At 43.4% G+C, this 18791-nt stretch overlaps 1 protein-coding gene across 9 annotated transcripts in view; it reads left to right on the forward strand.

Annotated features, from left to right (window-relative positions):
• Positions 1-18791, forward strand: part of ZBTB46 (zinc finger and BTB domain containing 46) — a 105787-nt gene that overhangs the window by 59993 nt on the left and 27003 nt on the right. For 7 of the 9 annotated variants that reach the window (XM_084854419.1, XM_084854423.1, XM_084854424.1 and 4 more), the window contains 2 exons: positions 2341-2622; positions 18191-18360. In XM_084854419.1, coding sequence (XP_084710545.1) covers positions 2341-2622; positions 18191-18360 — 452 coding nt within the window. The remainder of the gene's footprint in view (positions 1-2340; positions 2623-18190; positions 18361-18791) is intronic. The other 2 variants (XM_084854426.1, XM_084854425.1) reach the window with 1 other exon arrangement.

Below are 18791 nucleotides of genomic sequence, written 5' to 3' on the forward strand. Positions count from 1 at the left end.
ATTTTGCCCAGTATTTTCTACACCGGCAGCAGTTCTCTAGGATTTCGGGCAGGAATTTTTCCAGCCCTACTTGGAGATGGCAGGGATTGAACCTGGGAACTTCTGCATGCAAAGCGTGTTCTCTACCACTGAGCCACGGCCCCTCCCATTGACTGGATCACCCCTACCCACACATGTATTGACACTGTCAAAGAACTCTAAAAGTTCCACTACATAGAGATGGGCCTTGGGAGCACTATTTTACAATGGTTTTGGTAGTTTCTGGAAGATAAAGTTCAGGAGGTGTTGCTGTCAGACTGCTGCTTGTCCGTATGGCCTTTGGCTTGCAGGGTTCCATCTTGCTCCCCATGGTGTTTAATATCTACATTAAACCACTGGTAGAGGTTGGTGCAAAGTCATCAGATATGCTGATGACATTCATCTCTTTCTCCTTTCCATCTGATTCCAGGGAAACTGAGTTCTTGAGATGAGTGATGGGTGGATGAGTCTAACAAGCTGAAGCTTAATCCAAACAAAATGAAAATTTTGCTGGTTGGTGGAGTGGCTGATTCCAGAATGGGTTTCCAGACTGTTCTGGATGAGAGTGTGCTCCCTGTTGATGGAGTGCTTGGAACTCTATGAATCTGATGAAGTGGACTGTAGTCCACAAAAGCTTATGCCATAACAAATGTGTTAGTCTTTAAAGTGCCACAAGACTCTTTGGTGTTTTTCCTGCAACAGACTAACATGGCTTCCCCTCTGGAAATTGTATATACTCTGGTATCTGTGTGGCTATTGCTGTTTTTAATACCGCTTTTCAATTTTCTGATTTTAGTTTTTTATTGGGTGGTTGTTGTCATTATTACCATAACTGTTAGTCACATTGAAGATCTGCCACGGTACAAATGGCAGGCTACAAATACTTTTATAAATGAAAAGGCTGCACCTTCTTTGTGTGACCTGGTTCACACATCACAACATACCATGGTTTGTTGAACTCTGGTTGTTGAGAATGAAGTGGGACCAAGCACGCTTGTTAATTCTTGCCACCTGATTGCTCCTGATCGCTGGGTCGCGCATCCCTGAGTTGTTTATCATAACATCAAACCTGGAATTGTAGGTTGTTGTGGGAAGAACAACCCAGTTTTGTAATCCATGGTGCACCTATTCCATCTTTTTCTCCTTAATGGATTTTTTCTGCTAAGAAAAAGGACAGGAGAAGTGTGGGAAAACCCAGGAGGCTTACAAATGAAGGAAGATGATGATGGCTGGATCCCCTGTAAAATTTAATGTTTGAGGCAGGGCTCTTAGAGGATAAAGCCTCGTCTGGAAACAGCCAAAGAAATTCTTATACATAATCAGTATAATAATGAGCAGTGCTCAGCTGAAAAAGGTGGTGTATTAAGCAGATAAATTAGGAGAAGAGCCAGCTAGCTACTAGGGCTGTAATAGTATACAGGACTATTATATGTATTTTATTATGAGCAAAATCTGCTGGAAGTTTCTCATCTGCAAGACTGATTTAAAGACACTGAAATTGTGCAGGAGAATGTTCTCTTGGCTTGCAAAACTCCTGTTCAATTTCACTGGGCCACCTTGCACAGCTGTAAATGCTGGAAGCTGTCTTAACTTGCACCCTTAACTGACTTCCTCTAAAAGTGGCTTTCAAGGAACATTTAATATCTGTTTTGTGGATCTGATTAATTTGCATGTTTGGCAGTTTGATAGTCATGTGTGGCTTGTAATAACTAGTTCTGGAGACTGTCAGCATCTACTTCACATTTTGCTACTTGACCTTTGATAGTTGTTGCAAGGCCCAAGGCATGTTGCCATTCTGTGCAGTTGTATTCCAGATATGAAAGAGGGGAATAACAAGTTTTGTGTGAGAGTGCTGTTTTATAACCGTACCTTTTTATGTGAGTATTGTACTGAAAAAAAATGTAATGTCTTCGAAGATCACTAAGAACATGAAGCAGCAATGTGGGTTTTTTTAATAAATTACAGATGAGCAAGTAAAAAGGAGAAACATGCTTAAGGTTCTGCTTGTCCACAGTGAATTTGCTCTACTGTGTGCTCTCACAGAGAGTCTGTAGCAGCAAGATAGAATGTGTATTTTGTTCCATCATTCACTGCATATTTTTGCAATGGTGTGCACTGCATGAATACATCATCAGTGGAGGGCACCATAAAGTGGGGCATGGAATTTAACTATGGAAAAGGAAGTAATCTCAGCTCCTTCCTCCTTTTCAGTAGGATTATTTGTGCTGATGCTGAAGGGTGAGGAGAGCACCAAGAATACAGATGTGGCTGAGAAATCTCCATTCTGGTATGTTTATTAATTTTAAATTTTATTTTTTTTAGGTGTGGATCTGACAGGGGCAGAGCCCAGCAACTCTAACAACAGAATAGAGAGAGTGGACCTTTATGCAAATATTGATGAAGCACTCCTAAGAGGTGAAGCTAGTTATCTCTCTCAGCCTCTTACTCCAGAGAAGGAGGATGCTCTTCAGGCTGTAGCAGTTGCTAACTTGCGGGCAGCTCTTATGAGCAAGAACAGCTTGTTGTCCTTGAAAGCTGACATGCTGGGAGAGGAGAGTTCTCTTCTCTTTGAATACTTACCCAAAGGCACACATTCACTGTCATGTAAGTTGTTGTTTCTCTGAATACTACTTAATGGTTAATTACAGTCTTAAAAGAGTTATTAAAAATAAAATTCCAGTCACTCTAGATTTGTGTAACTGTATGGTGCACCCCAAACAGATGCTTCAGTTGTGTGCTATGCATGTAGACTCTTTGAAGGCATTGTGTCTCTGGGATACTTGGGCCATTTTTTGCAAACAGCAGATGAGGTGGTGAACCTGTGTCTTGATTGTACCAGTTCATATGGTAGGTGAGGGACTTGCATGATTGAATGCTCTACTTTACAGGAAAATACCCTGTATACAGAAGGGTCTAGCCTAGCCTTTCTGATGAGATGCTAGCTTTCTATGTTTAGGAACCTTCTTCTCATAGGTGTGCAGGTAAATCATTCAGTCATTTGAGTCCCTGATTTGTAGTAGTCAAGACATAGATATACTATTTCATCTGCAGTTTTGTGATAACTGGGTCTCAGTCTGTTGGTTTTTTGGTCAGATAGTGGAATTTCTAGTGCTTGTACCCTGGCTAAAATAGCAACATGTCACAAGGTGTGGAATTGTATTGTGTAGATTATGATGAACAGTTTAAATATTCGCTACTAGGGTAAGGTTATGAAGAAGGGAATTATATACACACTAAAACCTACCTTTTTGTATCAAAGAGCTCGATCAGAATAAACAGTAATGACCTTGGGCAAGTGTTTATTAATAATGTGTACTTAGTGCTAACAGGAGGCTTTTTAGGTGCCTAACTTAACATATTGTGGAAAGTTAATGATTACCATTTATTTAACCTCTTCTCTTATGAATCCAACATTTAATAATGCAGTTCATAAACCAGAACTTAATTCTTAAAAATAGGATGGTGGGCAGTTTGCTACTGGTGTACTGTTGCCCATGTTGTTGGCCAACAAAATGCATACTTGCTATCTAAATGGATAGGAAACTTCGTAGTATCCCTTATTAAAGCCTTGAACCCTTAATAAATACTTGTCTGGAATATGGGATAATAAACTAGTAGAAGGGTGTAAGGGTACAATGGAGACTAATACTGTGGTCAGTATTTCCTAAATGTCAGGGCTTTGCTTTAGCAAAGAAGAAAATGGACATTCTTGTTGCAAAGTATTGAAGCCCCAAATTAAACCCCTCTTGTTTCTTTCTGAATAGCAGATGCCCTGAGGGGTAGAGACAGTATGTGTGGGCCAAAACATGTTAGTAACCAAGAGTTCAAACACCTTTTGGAATGCATGCATGTTCTCTCCCCCGGCTCCCAAACTCATCTAGTTGCTCATGAGCATGTAAGAAGGACTGATGCAAAATCACTGTGTTGGTTGTCTGTAGGGTTCTGCTTCCTGAATTTCAGTTCTACTGCATGCCCTGGGCTGCTGTCACTGCAGGGAGGAGAGAGGAGGTAGCTTCACAGGCTTACCTGTAAAGGGGGTCTAATGCAAAATAACCCATGTTTAAAATACCAAGAGCTGAACCTCTGTGCAGCAAAAATAGGGTCAGTTTTGATGTTGTAGCTTAGAGAATACCTTGTGGCAAGCAGAATGACGCTGTGATCTGCTGGTGATATCTCAAGTGTTTACTGCATCATGTAGACACCTTGAGCATGCAAGACAATTTTGTCTCATTAAAATCTCCATTGCAGGTCTTGCATTTTAAATGCTGCATGCTGCTCTGATATTATGCAAACAGGGTTTGGATATGGAAGAGATAAGCAGTGACAGTTATTCAGTTTGTGTTACTGAGAGGCAATTTCTTCTTAAGTGCAGGGGGCAGGGTGGGGTGAACTGTCAACAAAGCCCATTCCCTCTCACTTCCTGAGAGAAGAGCAGTGTTGGTCTATATTCTCCTCTTCTCTCCTCCTGACCTCCATTAGCGTTGGCAGGGGCGGGGCTGACTGGCGCTTGTGAGCATGTCTGCCAGCTCTCTCTCATTTCCTTCCTTTCTTCGCTCCCAATGGAATTTCTCTAAGGTAGCAGTAGGCAGACAGAGTCTCCAGTAGGACTGATCTGATGGATTTCCATATTTGGACCTGATGGGTTTCCCTAGAGCCAATCAGGAGCCAGATATTTCCATCTGAAATCATTGGCTCTTCAGATGCCCACAACTCATCAGTGTAGTGTTGTTGGTTTTAAATCCTTCCTGTGCCTGTTGAACCATGGAGAAAGAAACTGAAGGGCAGGAACCAGGAGTAGGTGAAGCCAAAAGGTTGCTTGCTTGCTTGCTTTCTTCCTTTGTGAGTTTCAGTGTGTGTGTGTGTGTGTGTGTGTGTGTGTGTGTAGGAGTTGGGGGGGTGGAGCCCCTAGCTGTTATTTTAATTTTTAATTCTTTAAAATCTTCTTTGTTAAAAACTGGAAGCCTGAGGTCATGTGAGTGATAATGTGGTGTGCATGTATGGAAGGATTCCCAGGAGCTTCCCACCCTTTGCGATTTTATTGCTTATTTTTCCCATTTTTATTCCCCCCCCCGTTTTTTCCATCCTTTAAAAAATAACATGCGAGAGGAATTGCGGGGTGTGTATGAGATGTCATAAGAGCCCCCTCACCTTGTTATTTTGCCTAATTTTCCTTTTTCTTTCTTTTCCCATTTTTCTTCTTTTTTTTCTGGAAGTTACTTGCTTCAATTTGCCTTTGTGCAATGGGTAACTGACAGGACAGAAAAATGTGGATTCAAAGGAATGCTTGAGCATTCCGTGAGCATTCCCCCCCCCTTCTGCTTTGCACCCACAGTCTTGAAATTACTTGTCTTAGTTTGCCTTTGTGCGGTGGATTGCTGGTGGAACAGACAGCTGTTGGCTCAAAGGAGTGCTTCTGTGTTGTATGGTTCAGAGACAAACACAGCCCTCCCATCTTTTGCTCTGAACTCATGATCTTGACATTAACTTGCATGCCTCAGTTTGCCTATTTTGTGTAATGGTTTCCTGCTATGGGGCAGACTTGTTGGTTCTGCCTACAGTGACCCCTTGGTTCCACCTATGGTTAGTTGCCCTGTCCTCTCCCCCACCAGCCCCAATGGGCATCATCTGGTGAAGGCAAAACATATAAGTTGTTTCTTGGAGATAGGAGAGGAAAATAAACCAAGGTGATTGGCAGTTATCGTTGTTTAATTGTAGAAGAGGGACAAAAATAATTTGTTGCGGCCGCATGGAGAAGTCAATAGTGGGAACAATATCTGACAGAAGGATGTGACATTCCTGCTTTAGGGTTATACCTTTTCCAGCTTCCACCTGTTGAAACTGAAAAACCACTCAGGACGTCTGCCTCCACTTTGGTCAGTTGTCCTCACTGACACACCCCACAATTCTGGGTCAAGGAGACACCCAATATAATTAGTTGGTTTCTTCTACCCAATACAGGAAAAGTAACAAGGAAATAGGGTTGTTGTTTTTAAATCTGGTAGCATCTTAAAACAAATCAACACATGGGGTTTTGTATTTATGATAAAACAAATAAAATTTATTAAACACAAAAAGATTTATATATACTATTATTACTAAATCTATACTTGGTTCTAACCTGCCTACCTACTCTACCCCTTCTAAATCCTATCCCCAAAACCCCACTCACTAGATGTGCATACACTCCTTAATCCCTATCTTTAAACCTCAGAATACTCTCACTCACAAGCCCTACCCACTTTTCACTCACTCTCTACATTCTATTAACCTTAACTTACCTGGATCACATTTTACAAATTCCAACACATACATTTATATTAACAAGCATATGTTACAAAGGGCATGAAAAAAGCTTTTAAAAAAGAGTGAGAGTGTGTGTGTGTGTGTGTGTGTGTGTGAGAGAGAGAGAGAGAGAGAGAGAGAGAAGTTTGAGGCCTACAGAGGCAATGGGAAAAAAGGTCAGGTGTAGAGTTTTCTGTTGGGAGGCGGTAACCCTGAGAGGAGTACTTTCATTTCTCTGGTTAAGTGTCAGTTTCATTTTTCCACTTAAGTTTAATTTCTTCAGGTTTGAAGCAGTACTTTCAGTTTTGAGGGAGGAGGGTATATACAGACAGCGAGAGAGGAAGTAAGGGCAGAGATAGCCAGAGCCTGAAGTGAGAGCTGAGTCAGAAGACCAGAGAAGGAAGGAGCAACCTAGAGTATAAGGACAGCTAGGGTAAAGGAACTTGCATTTTGCAACTTTTGTTTTGTTTTAAGGCCTTTTGTATCATTTAGCTCTATCTTGTAAATACCTTTTGTTGTAATTTGTTTGCTGTAAAACATACTAGTAAACTGTTGTGGTTAAACTGTGTGTCTAGAGTGTCTGTCACCAGACTTCTGCAGCCTAAACCCCAAGTTACTGGGAAAGGGATGTCTGAAAGAAGGAAGGTGGGACTCTTAAGCAGGCAAGAGATTGATTTATTTATTAAATTTCTTAATTACCCATCTGGCTGGTCACCCGGCCACTCTGTGCGATGTACAACAGTACAATTTAAAACAGTAAAATCACACATTAAAACATTGTCTAAAAATACCGTAACACACTGCAAATGCCTGCCTGAACAACCAAGTTTTCAATGTGTGGCAGAAGCTCATTAAAGAGGGGGCATGGCAGAGTTCCCTAGGGAGGGAGTTCCACAGAGTGGGGGCCACCACAGAGAAGGCCCTCTCCCTTGTCTTCGCCAGCCTAGCTGTCCTGGCTGATGGGACAGAGAGAAGGCCATCTGAGGCTGATCTTGTTGAGCGGCCTGTCTGGTGTTACTGGAGGCGCTCCTTGAGATAAGCTGGGCCTGAACCGTATAGGGTTTTAAAGGTCAAAACCAACACCTTGAATTTGGGCCAGAAAACAACTGGTAGCCAATGCAACCCCTTCAGCACCGGACTGATGTGATCATTCTTCCTTTAATCAGGCGAGCCACCACGTTATGCACCAGCTGCAGCTTCCGAACCATCTTCAAGGGTAACCTCACATAGAGCACATCACAGTAGTCTAGACAAGAGGAGACCAGGGCATGTACCACCATTGGGAGCAGATGGTCAGGAAGGTAGGGGTGCAGCTGCCGTATCAGATGGAGTTGGTACAGTGCTGTCTGACTCACAGCTGACACCTGAGCCTCCAAGAACAGCGGGGAGTCGGTCACAGGCTGCGGACCTGGTCTTTCAAGGGTAGCCGTACCCCATTCAACACCAGGTCAACACCCCCCAACCTCCTCTTGTCTCCCACCAAAAGTACGTCAGTCTTGTCAGGGTTCAGCTTCAGCTTATTCCTCCCTATTCAGCCACCCACTGTCTGCAGACATTTCGACAGGGATTCTACAGCCAACCCTGGTGAAGATTTGAATGAGAGGAAGAGCTGCGTGTCATCCACATATTGATGACACCACACCCTAAACCTCCTGATGATAGCCCCCAGCGGCTTCACATAGATGTTAAATAGCATTGGGGAGAGGATGGAACCCTTTTGCACCCTACAAGTGAGCGGCCACAGGTCTGAAACCTCCTCTCCCAGTGCTCCCTTCTGGTACCTGCCGGAGAGGAAGGACTGGAACCACCGTAATACGATGTCTCCAGTGCCCATCCTCTCCAGGCGGTCCAGGAGGATACCATGGTCGAAGGTATCAAAAGCCGCTCAGAGGTCAAGGAGAATGAGGAAGGAGCATTCACCCTATCCAAAGCCCTCCTCATATCACCCACCAAGGCTATTTCTGTCCCATGCCCAGGCCTGAAGCCCCATTGAAATGGATCTAGATAATCGGTTTCTTTCAAGTGTGCCTTCAACTGCATCGCCACCACCCACTCAATTATCTTGCCCCAAAATGGCAGATTTAAGACTGGGCGAAAGTTGTTCAAAACTTGGGAATACAAGGAGGGCTTCTTTAAGAGTGGTCTTATCACTGTCTCCTTGAGGGCTGATGGCATCACTCCCTCCTCAAGGGAGGCGTTCACCACCGCCCTAATCCCCTCAGCCAATCTCTCTCCATAGCTCATAATGAGCCAAGATGGGCAAGGATCATGTAAGCAGGTGGTCGGCCTTCTAGATGAAAGCACGTTGTCCACTTCATCAGAAGGAAGAAGCTGGAACCGATCCCACAAAACCGGTTTGCCACAGGCCTCCTCTCGCTCTCTGACTGTATCCACAGTGCACAGAATAACACTCCTGATCTGATTAATTTTATCAGCAAAGTGCCTTGCCAAGGTCTCACAAGAGGCCTTAGAATGCTCCAGCGGTTCCGGAACAACTGGACTGACCAGGCTTCGGACCACTTGGAACAGCACTCTGCAGATGCGACAGAGGCAGCATAATATTCCCTTTTTGCTGCCTTCATCACCACATGATAGGCTGAAGATACAGCTGTAGCCCATGTCTGATCGTCTTCAGAGCGAAACTTCCACCACTAGCACTCTAGCTGTCTCACCTGCTGTTTCAGAGCTCGTAACTGCAGATTAAACCATGGTGTAGTTCGAACCCTGTTCAGGGGGTGTGGGCATTTCGGAGCCACCTGATCTAATGCCCCAGTAATTGCAGCATTCCACCCACCCACCAGGGTCTCGACTGAGTGGCCATTTGCATGCTCCAGAGAATCCCCAAGCGAGTTCAGGAATCCTTTCGGATCCATAAAGGGCCTGGGGCGGACCATTTTAATGGGTCCTGCACCCCTGCGGAGGGGTTGTGGAACCGAGAAGTCCAACGTCACCAGATAGTGATCTGACCATGATAAGGGGGTGCTGGATATACCCCTGACTTCCAGATCACTCCCTGCTTCGCCAGAAACAAACACAAGGTCTAGCACATGACCAGCTACATGGGTGGGCCCAGTTGGAATAGGGTGCGGCTCCCAGGAAGCCATGGTCTCCATGAAGTCCCGAGGTGCCCCCATGAGGACGGCCTCTGAATGTACATTGAAGTCCCCTAACACCGATAAGTTAGGGGACTGCACACGCACATCAGAGACCACCTCAAGCACCTCAGGCAGGGAGTCAGTTTTGCAGCAGGGTGGGCAATACACGAGCAGAATCCCCAGACTGCCCTTCGGGCCCAACCTCCAGTACATGCACTCAGCAACTTTGGTCTCCCAGAGAGGGGGTCTGGTGAAGACCAAGGACTCCCTGTAGATAACAGCCACTCCCCCTCCCCAATCCCCAGCCCTTAGCTGCTATGCATACAAAAATCCAGCTGGGCACATAGCCGCAAGAGCTGGAGCAGCAGCCTCAGCCAGCCAGGTCTCGGTAATACATGCCAGGTCTGCACCCTCATCCTGGATCATGTCATGGATGACAGATGTTTTCTGGGTAACAGACCTTGCATTGCAGAGCAGTAAACAAAGGCCAGAAGGTGGAGTCATACTCCCCCAGCCATCCTTTGGCTCTGGACAGGGCTGGAACAGGATACAGATATTACACATCTCTCCCTTGTTCCCCTTACCTGGCATGGCCTGCCCCTAGCACTCCACCAGCACCTGCCACCCAGCCTCTGTATATTCTGGCCCCCAGCACTCCCCCCACTGCCTCCATCAGGTGGACACATGTCCCCTTGCTTCCACCTATCAGGCAGGCTACCCACCCCCAAAAACACAACCCCCACCCAAAGTTAAACAAAAAAACAACAACATACATCCCCTTTACTAATACTGGCTCTCCCAGGCCACCTCAGCCAGCCAGCTTATATAGTCCTTCCAAGAAGGAACAGGTGGAGGTAGTCAACAGCAGCTGGCTCAGTACCTGGGGGCCTGATCCTGCAGAGAATAGCAGTCTGCCAGGCAGAAGTCCACAGGGAGGGTGGTGGCAGCACCACCGGCAGCAGTCACTCCCTCTTCCCTGGATGGTGGCTGTCCTACAGATACTGGCTCTCCCAGGCCATCTCAGCCAGCCAGCTTATTAAGTCCTTCCAAGAAGGGACAGGTGGAGGTAGTCAGCCACAGTGGGCTCAGTACCTGGGGGCCTGGTTCTGCAGGGAATGGCGGTCTGCCACAGGGAGAGCCCACAGGGAGAGCAGTGGTGGCAGCAGCCATTCCCTCTTCCCTGGATGGTGGCTCTCCTACAGATACTGGATCTTTAAGGAGTTGCTCAGGGGGTCAAGGTCATAAGGGGAACCTTGACAGTTTATATGCATATAAATTATATATGTATTTATACAAATATATACATGTATAAATGAAAGAAATGAAATCTCAGATCACTTTTAAATCAATGTACTTTTAACATGTTATACAAGATTAAAACTTCTTGAAATAAAATATATAAAATTTGTTGTGAACCCAATGAGTAGAGTAAGATTCCGCTTATAGACTTGGGTTATGACACACCTCATCCTTGTTGAATGGCCTCACTCAACCTACTTTTTCTCAGTGGAATGAATAATCTATCTTACAAACTGGTTGTGAGGATGAATGACATACAGGTGTGGTATTGTCAATCTTGTTCCTCAAACTATTTCTTGAACATTTCGCCTGAAATGCTTCTTGATGCCCTTCATGTTAATTTCCATCTCATCTCAAACTATTTGTAGTGGTACGTTTTACAAGAGTTACATGTACATTTGACCTTAGTTTTATAAATCAAGCAGCAGTTGGTGTACAAAAATTCAACAAAGCTCAACAATTTATCCCTTCAAAAGTTGAAGGAATGTTTATGTTAACATTTTTCACAAGTACTTATCTTAGAAGATGTTTCTTGAGATGCATGGATTTTACTTAGCCGTACACCAAGATATAGAAGAGTTTATATCCTGTTGCTATGGTACTGATATTTCAATCTAGGCCTTCAATAGGATTGTGCTTCTTTCTTGATTCTGCAGTTCAGGATAAGAGTTCTTTATAACTGTTATTTTATAAGCGGAATTTATAAGCTCCCCTCACCCCAAGCTGTCTGATAGCTTAATCATTGAGTGGCAGTTAATTTTGATACTTAGACAAATCTGAAAATACATTTTTAATAACAAAAAGAGTACATTATCTTCAGTTAATCATAAAACCGGTAGGCTAACCCATGTTCACAGTAGAATTAGCTTGTGTACACCAGATTTCAAATTGTGTTAAGCCTGCCTTGCAATTAATTACAGAGAGGCCCACTGTTGCAACACCTTCTCTGCTCCTCAAAATGAACAGCCCATGTGCTGTGTTTTTCATGGTGCAGTGCTAGTGCAGCTGCTTTTGTAAATCCCTCTCTGCCTTCTAGCCTTAAAATTAAAAAAAAACCACCAGATTAAGCAGCTGCCGCCACAGTTACTTCCCTTGGATTTAGGGGGCTCCTTGATAAAAAATAAAGTACTGGAGTTTCTGTCATTTATGGTGATCCAGTTCCCACTGTGGGAAGCTGACTGAGCACAGCTCCAGGTATGTTGCTGCAACCGCTCTTGGATACAAGACCCTAACAGAAATGGGTTGGGGAGAGACTTCTTTTTAACTTAGAAATGTATATGCCACCTTACAAAACAAGTGTTCTCTAGGTGGCTTACAATTGATACAATAAAAATACGTAGGGAGAGAGCTTGGGCTGATTGCCCCTATGTTAACCAGTGCATGTACCTCTTTGGGCCAAAGTAGACACAACGTTAATTGTGTAAATGCAGTTACCTTGAACATTCTTGGAATGTGAATAGCAGCGGGGTGGGGGGTAGGATTGGAACCACAGTGGGTGAGGAGGGGGAATTTTACCTACCCCCTCAAGCTGAAAAACACACACATCACCCCTCATTGCTATTTGCACCAGGAGTTAAGCCTCCATTGGTTTCCCTCCTGATGCAAATAGCAGCTTGGGGGACAATTTCTGTTGGCATCATTTTGGAGTATTAAATTCCCCCACCCATGGTTCTGATACTGTTCACCCCACGCTGCAGCTGCTAATTACATTACAAAACTATGTACATTAATTGCATTCACATAATTAATATCACATTTAGTTTGGCTCTCTAGGCTTCATTCTTTCCTTAAATTACCAGTAGCCTTTAAACCATAAAGGAGACAGAACTGCATGTACAGCCTGACATTTATTTATTTATTTATTGCATTTATACCCCGCCTTTTTTCCTCTTGCAAGGAACCCAAGGCGGCTTACATTATCCTCCTCCTCTCCATTTTATCCTCACAACAACAACCCTGTGAGGTGGGTTGGGCTTAGAGTCTGTGACTGGCCCAAAGTCACCCAGTGAGCTTCCATGGCTGAGTGGGGACTAGAACCCGGATCTCCCAGCTCTTAGTCCAACACTCTTGCCACTACACCACACTGTAAGTGTGTGTAAGTGAGTAGAAAATTAATAATCTCTGTTAAACAGGCTTCTTTTCGCCACAAGTCAACACTGAGTCTTCCTATGGTGCAGTTCCATGGTTTTCAATCTCTACTTTTGGGGAACCTTTTCCAAATCGACGCATCTGCCATTGAATTCCAGTGTATTGCAGACAATTCAGGAACATATTCTAGGCACATTCTAGATTTGCATGGAGCACAGATGACCAGTCCTATTGAGCCTCACTGTTACCCCAGTTGAATTGAGAACGCACCCAACACTACCCTGAAGCTGCATATTGCATTGGAAGATGGGTAATGGCTGACAAATTGCCTTTCATAGAAACTTGTGTATCGTTACTGAGCTTCTCAATGAGGAACCCCTGCTGATAAGCTTCTAGGGAACCTCAGAGTTCCCAGAAAATAGTTTTAAAACTACTGGTCTAATAAAAACATGTTATCTGAAACTGTCATTGTGTGTGGCAACATCAAATTACAGTTAACTTGGAATAATTCTTGTTCATTAGCCAAAGTGCATAATTGCATAACAGAGCATATATGTTAGTTGGTAAAATTTAGATTCCCACCCCCTTTTTTTAAAGAGAGCCAGTGTGGTGTAGTGGTTAGAGTGTTGGATTAAGACTAGGGAGACCTGGACTCAAGTCCCCACTCAGCCATGAAGTTCACTGGGTGACTTTGGGCCAGTCACTGACTCTCAGCCTAACTTAGAATCATAGAATAGTAGGGTTGGAAGGGGCCTATAAGGCCATCGAGTCCAACCCCCTGCTCAATGCAGGAATCCAAGTCAGAGCATCCCTGACAGATGGCTGTCCAGCCTCATCTTGAATGCCTCCAGTGTGGGAGAGCCCACCACCTCCCTAGGTAATTTGTTCCACTGTCAAATTGCTCTAACAGTCAGGAAGTTTTTCCTGTTGTTCAGCTGGAATCTGGCTTCCTGTAACTTGAGCCCATTATTCCATGTCCTGCACTCTGGGATGATCAAGAAGAGATCCTGGCCTTCCTCTCTGGGACAACCTTTCAAGTACTTGAAGAGTGCTATCCTATCTCCCCTCAGTCTTCTCTTCTCAAGGCTAAACATGCCCAGTTCTTTCAGTCTCTCTTCATAGGGCTTTGTTTCCAGTCCCCTGATCATGGATGTTGCCCTCCTCTGAACCCTCTCCAGTTTCTCTGCATGCTTCTTAAAGTGTGGTGCCCAGAACTGGACGCACTACTCCAGATGAGGCCTAACCAGTGTTGAGTAGAGGGGAACTAGTACTTCCTGGGATTTGGAAGCTATGCTTCTATTAATGCAGCCCAAAAGAACATTGGCCTTTTTTGCAGCCACATCACATTGTTGGCTCATATTCAGCTTGTGATCAACAACAATTCCAAGATCCTTCTCGCTTGTCATGTTGTTGAGCCACATCTTGTCACTGTGCATTTGGTTTCTTTTTCCTAGGTGCAGAACTTGGCATTTTTCCCTATTAAATGTCATTCTGTTGTTTTCTGCCCAGCACTCCAGTCTATCAAGATCCCTTCGAATTTTGTTTCTGTCTTCCAAAGTATTAGCTGACCCGCCCAATTTTGTGTCATCTGCAAATTTGATCAGCATTCCCTGCACCTCCTCCTCCAAGCCATTAATAAAAATGTTGAAGAGCACTGGGCCCAGGACTGAGCCCTGCGGTACCCCACTCGTTACCTCTCCCCAGTTTGAGAAGGTCCCATTGATAAGCGCTCTCGGAGTCCGATTCTGTAGCCAACTGCGGATCCACTTATTTCACAGGGTTGTTGTGAGGATAAAATGGAGAGGACAAGGACCATGTAAGTCACCTTGAGTTCCTTGCAAGAAGAAAAAAGGCAGGTTATAAATGGAATAATGAAAATACTATGAAACTGTATACCTGGGGTCTCCAATGTGGTGTCTGTGGGCACCAATGTCCCTGTGGACACCTGTCTTGGTGCCTGGGCCTGCCAGGCTCTCTGCCCCTCCAAATTTTTATTTTATGAAGACTTTTAAAAATTATAAATATATAATTTTATATATAAAATTACCTCTAGCATTATCTTTATTTGGGTTCAAAAGAGTGGTTTTGCATTTTGGAGCTCAGGGCTCCACACCTGACTTGGACAAGTTACTTTTTTTTAGTCTCACCAGTTTGCCTTGTGGGAAATGAGTGTTTTGTGACCAGCCATGGCCATCATGGCAGCCATTTTGTGAGAATGCCCATGGCAGTCTCTCAAAATTCCAAATGTACCGGCAGATTTTCTTGGCTTTCTGTTATGCTTGTCAACTATAGAACAAAAATCTTGATTATAGGAAAATGAAAGAATATAAAATGGCAATTTTGTTGCATCAGTGTCAAAACTCTAAAAGATGCAAGATTTCACTCATTATTTTGTTAGCCTAAAGTATGAGTTCCAAAACAGGTACTCTGTGAAGGCCAGCCCATTTATATTACCTGGTGTAGAAAAAAGCACAAGGAGTTGATAGATCCCATATTTTGGTACTCTGCGCTGATGTTAACGTAACACTACAATAGCTCAAACGTGGTTAAACTATTAGGAATGGACTGTGGGGTGGTCCTCCCTGCCTTTTAATATGTGATATCCAGCACACTCATGCATACATATACACACATCACATAACTGTGATTAGCTGTCTATGCTGGCACAAATGTTACTTGCGGTTAAAGTTAACCAGAGTTTCCACTTAAATATAGGTAAGCAATTAGCAGTTTTACATTTGCACCAGCCCTGCCTGCTCCACTTCCTCATTCTTTACATGCAAAAATGTGTATTTTAGTAAATCCATGCAAGCTTTTTCACAACTTATTAGTCCTGGCTACTATTTCTCTTCCTGCTGTTTCCTTTTGGTTATTGGAGCTGCTACTTCTTTTTTGAAGGTAAATGCATGCTATAGCCTTCTTAATTGTATCTGTTTCGTGCTTCTTTTAGCAGACTCTAAATTTGGCTAACTAGTTAACTCTGCAACTTCATGATATATCTCTGTCCAGCTCACCCCCCCCATTCCCTCAAAAATCTGCTTTAAATGCAGGTATGTATTTATTAAGAAGTCCAGTGTAGTTTGTGCAAGATAAGCCTTTATTAGTGGCAAGAGTGACCTTGAACCTGCAGTTCTAGGAGGAGAAAGCACATATTTGCAGGATGTGACATAATTACTGTCTTGTTACACCATTACATAACTTTTCAAATGCACTGGTGCTGAGTTTTGGTGGTGGAGCAGCGGGGACCTAAAACCTTTAAACATGAAATATCTAAAATGGGTAGCTGTTTGCATCTGATTACAGCATACTGTAAAATTTTGTGAGGTTGTGCAGGAGCAAGACTGGTCAGAGGGGCAGTTCTCCCCAAAAGGTTTCAGACTATTCCTGAGGGGCATCTGTCCCGCAGGCCAGCCCCCTGATTCTATATACTGAGTGACTTTTAAGCAAATAAATGTGTCAGTATACATGGCATGCATGTCAAAAGCAGAATTTTTACATGCTTTTTCAGAATTTTTTCAGTTCTTACATGTTTCCAGGCGCAGGGGAGGTCCTTCCTGTCCTCCCCAGAAATCTGAAATGGTGCCCTGAGGATTTGGTACTCTGCTATTATTCACTTCTTTGCTAGCATTGCAAGTCTTGGGATCAAGCCATACAAGGCTTTCTTCAACAATTTCAGTCAAGTGTTTCATAATACTCTTTTTTCTGTCTCATATGTCTAAACTTAAAGTAAGTTCTGCAAATGTTTTAAAATAAGGTGCTACACTTATTTAGCTTCTTCAAATAGTGATGTCTTGTGTGCCCAACATCTTATCCTCAAGACAAAAATATAGAGTATTTGCTCCTCATTAATTTTATAGGTACTTTGTACAAGATTATGCATGAGGCTGTCTTTCAGGTCCCAGAACTCTGTGAATTAACCCAGAACAAGACTGTTTTCCTGCCATGCTATGTCATATGTTGTTAAGTGCTGTACTCTAGAATGTTTCCCATGAACTATGCCAGTTCCTTGCCATTATATCAACTCTCAATTACCAGTAGAAGATATAGTACCATTAGTGATTATGTTTTCCATGTAGCCAAGCATAAATTGAAATTGTAGGCTGTGTTCAAGATTATCTGATGCATGTTGTTTTTATACTACTTTTCCGACTGCGATGTTACTATTTTATGCCTCAGTCCTAAACGTCTAGTGGGTCTCCTACGGCTGGCTACAGCAGAGCTCCATAAGTTCATAGTACATAGAGCCAGTGTGGTGTAGTGGCTAGAGTGCTGGACTGGGAGTCGGGAGATCCGGGTTCTAGTCCCCACTCAGCCATGGAAGCTCACTGGGTGACTTTGGGCCAGTCACAAACTCTCAGCCCAACCTACCTCACAGGGTTGTTGTTGTGAGGATAAAATGGAGGAGGAGGAGGATTATGTACACCACCTTGAGTTCCTTGGAGGAAAAGAAGGCGGGATATAAATGTAATAATAAATAAATAAAATAAATAGGACCCTTTTTCGCTTAAGTAGCTGCAATTGAGATTACTGTTACGACAACAGGAGCAAAAGTGTGGGGTGTGTCACACACTTTTTTCTCCCGTCCTCCTGGGTGACTCGTATTCTATTTATATTACTGCAGCATTTTAAATTTAACTATTTGGGATTAAATGGGAATATTTTAACAGGTATTTTAAAGCAATCTTCATTCCTGTATGACATGGCAAGATTCATATATACCTTTTATGTGGGGGGCTTCCAGAAGAACAGTGCTAACAGTGAAAGACAATGTGCACCTATTCCATCGTTCCCCTCCTCAGTGGATTTTTTTGTAGTAAGAAAAAAGATGGAAGAAGCAGTGGAAAAACACATGAGGCTTACAAATGGAAGACAATGACATCTGGAACCCCCGTAAAATTCTGTGAATGAGGCAGGACAATAGAACAATAAAAGCTCCATTTGGTAGCACCCAAAAGTCAGTATGTGATTGTAAGGTAGTTCAAAATCATTATTGCTGTAATTAAATTTTGATTTCAAAAAATTTGAGAAAACTTCTGAAAAAACAGATACATGTGGAAACTTTTTGAATGCTGCTGAATCCTGAAGACAAATGGCAATGGATTAATCGTATATAAATATCAAAGCATTGTATCTTTTGAAACTTGATCTCATTTTTGCACTGCCTTGTGTTCTCTTTCCTCTTCTGACTTCCTTTAGCGACCATTTTGTTGCTGTGTGATATAATTCCCGCCATGCTTTTGGGTGGGGAGGCTATTTAGAACAATCCATGGGCCTGGAATCTCTGTGCTACTTCGTTCCCTCCTCCCACTGACAGAAGATTAAGCTGCAACTGTTCATTTCCTGCCTTTTGTAAAACCACCGGCTGGTGCTAGTTCATGTGGGTGAGACTCGTTTCCTGTGTTCCTCAGGGCCTGGCACCAACTTGAATCGTTTAAGGGGCGAATATGATGGCAAAGTGGAAGCACCATCTCCTCTGCTGGCTTCATCACACCTTGCCACGCAGAGCCCCCCTGCCATCATTGCCTCTTCTGGTGATATGTCACCAGAAGCTGTGAAAAGAGTGATGCCTTCAACTCAGGTAAGATCTTAGTTGACTAGGGAAATGCCTTATATGCTAGTTGTTGTCAGACATTTTGAGGGTTATAAAACTTACACTTGAATCTCTGTTTTGATGGTAGTTTAATTTGCAGTTACTAGTATCTGCTAAGATTTCAGAATAATTCAAACATATATCAAGTCTAGGTTCATTTGTGTTGTCCATAATGCTCTTTCACTCTTCCCCTCCAAGCAGTTCTGTCAGAATATGAAAAATGAACACAGTAATTTGTGCCTTCCATCCCAAACAGGAATGTATCTACTTAAGTGTGTAGTGTAAATCTTACTGTAGCACAATTAGGTTGCAATCATATACCCCATACCTGGGAGTAAGCCCCACTGAATTCAATGGGACTTACATCTGAATAGACATGTATAGGATTGTGCAGTTATTAACATGGATGATCCCCAGAT

The sequence above is a fragment of the Heloderma suspectum genome, chromosome 4, assembly GCF_057233095.1.
Source record: "Heloderma suspectum isolate Gila_16-S chromosome 4, 16-S_ref, whole genome shotgun sequence".
NCBI lineage: Eukaryota > Metazoa > Chordata > Lepidosauria > Squamata > Helodermatidae > Heloderma > Heloderma suspectum.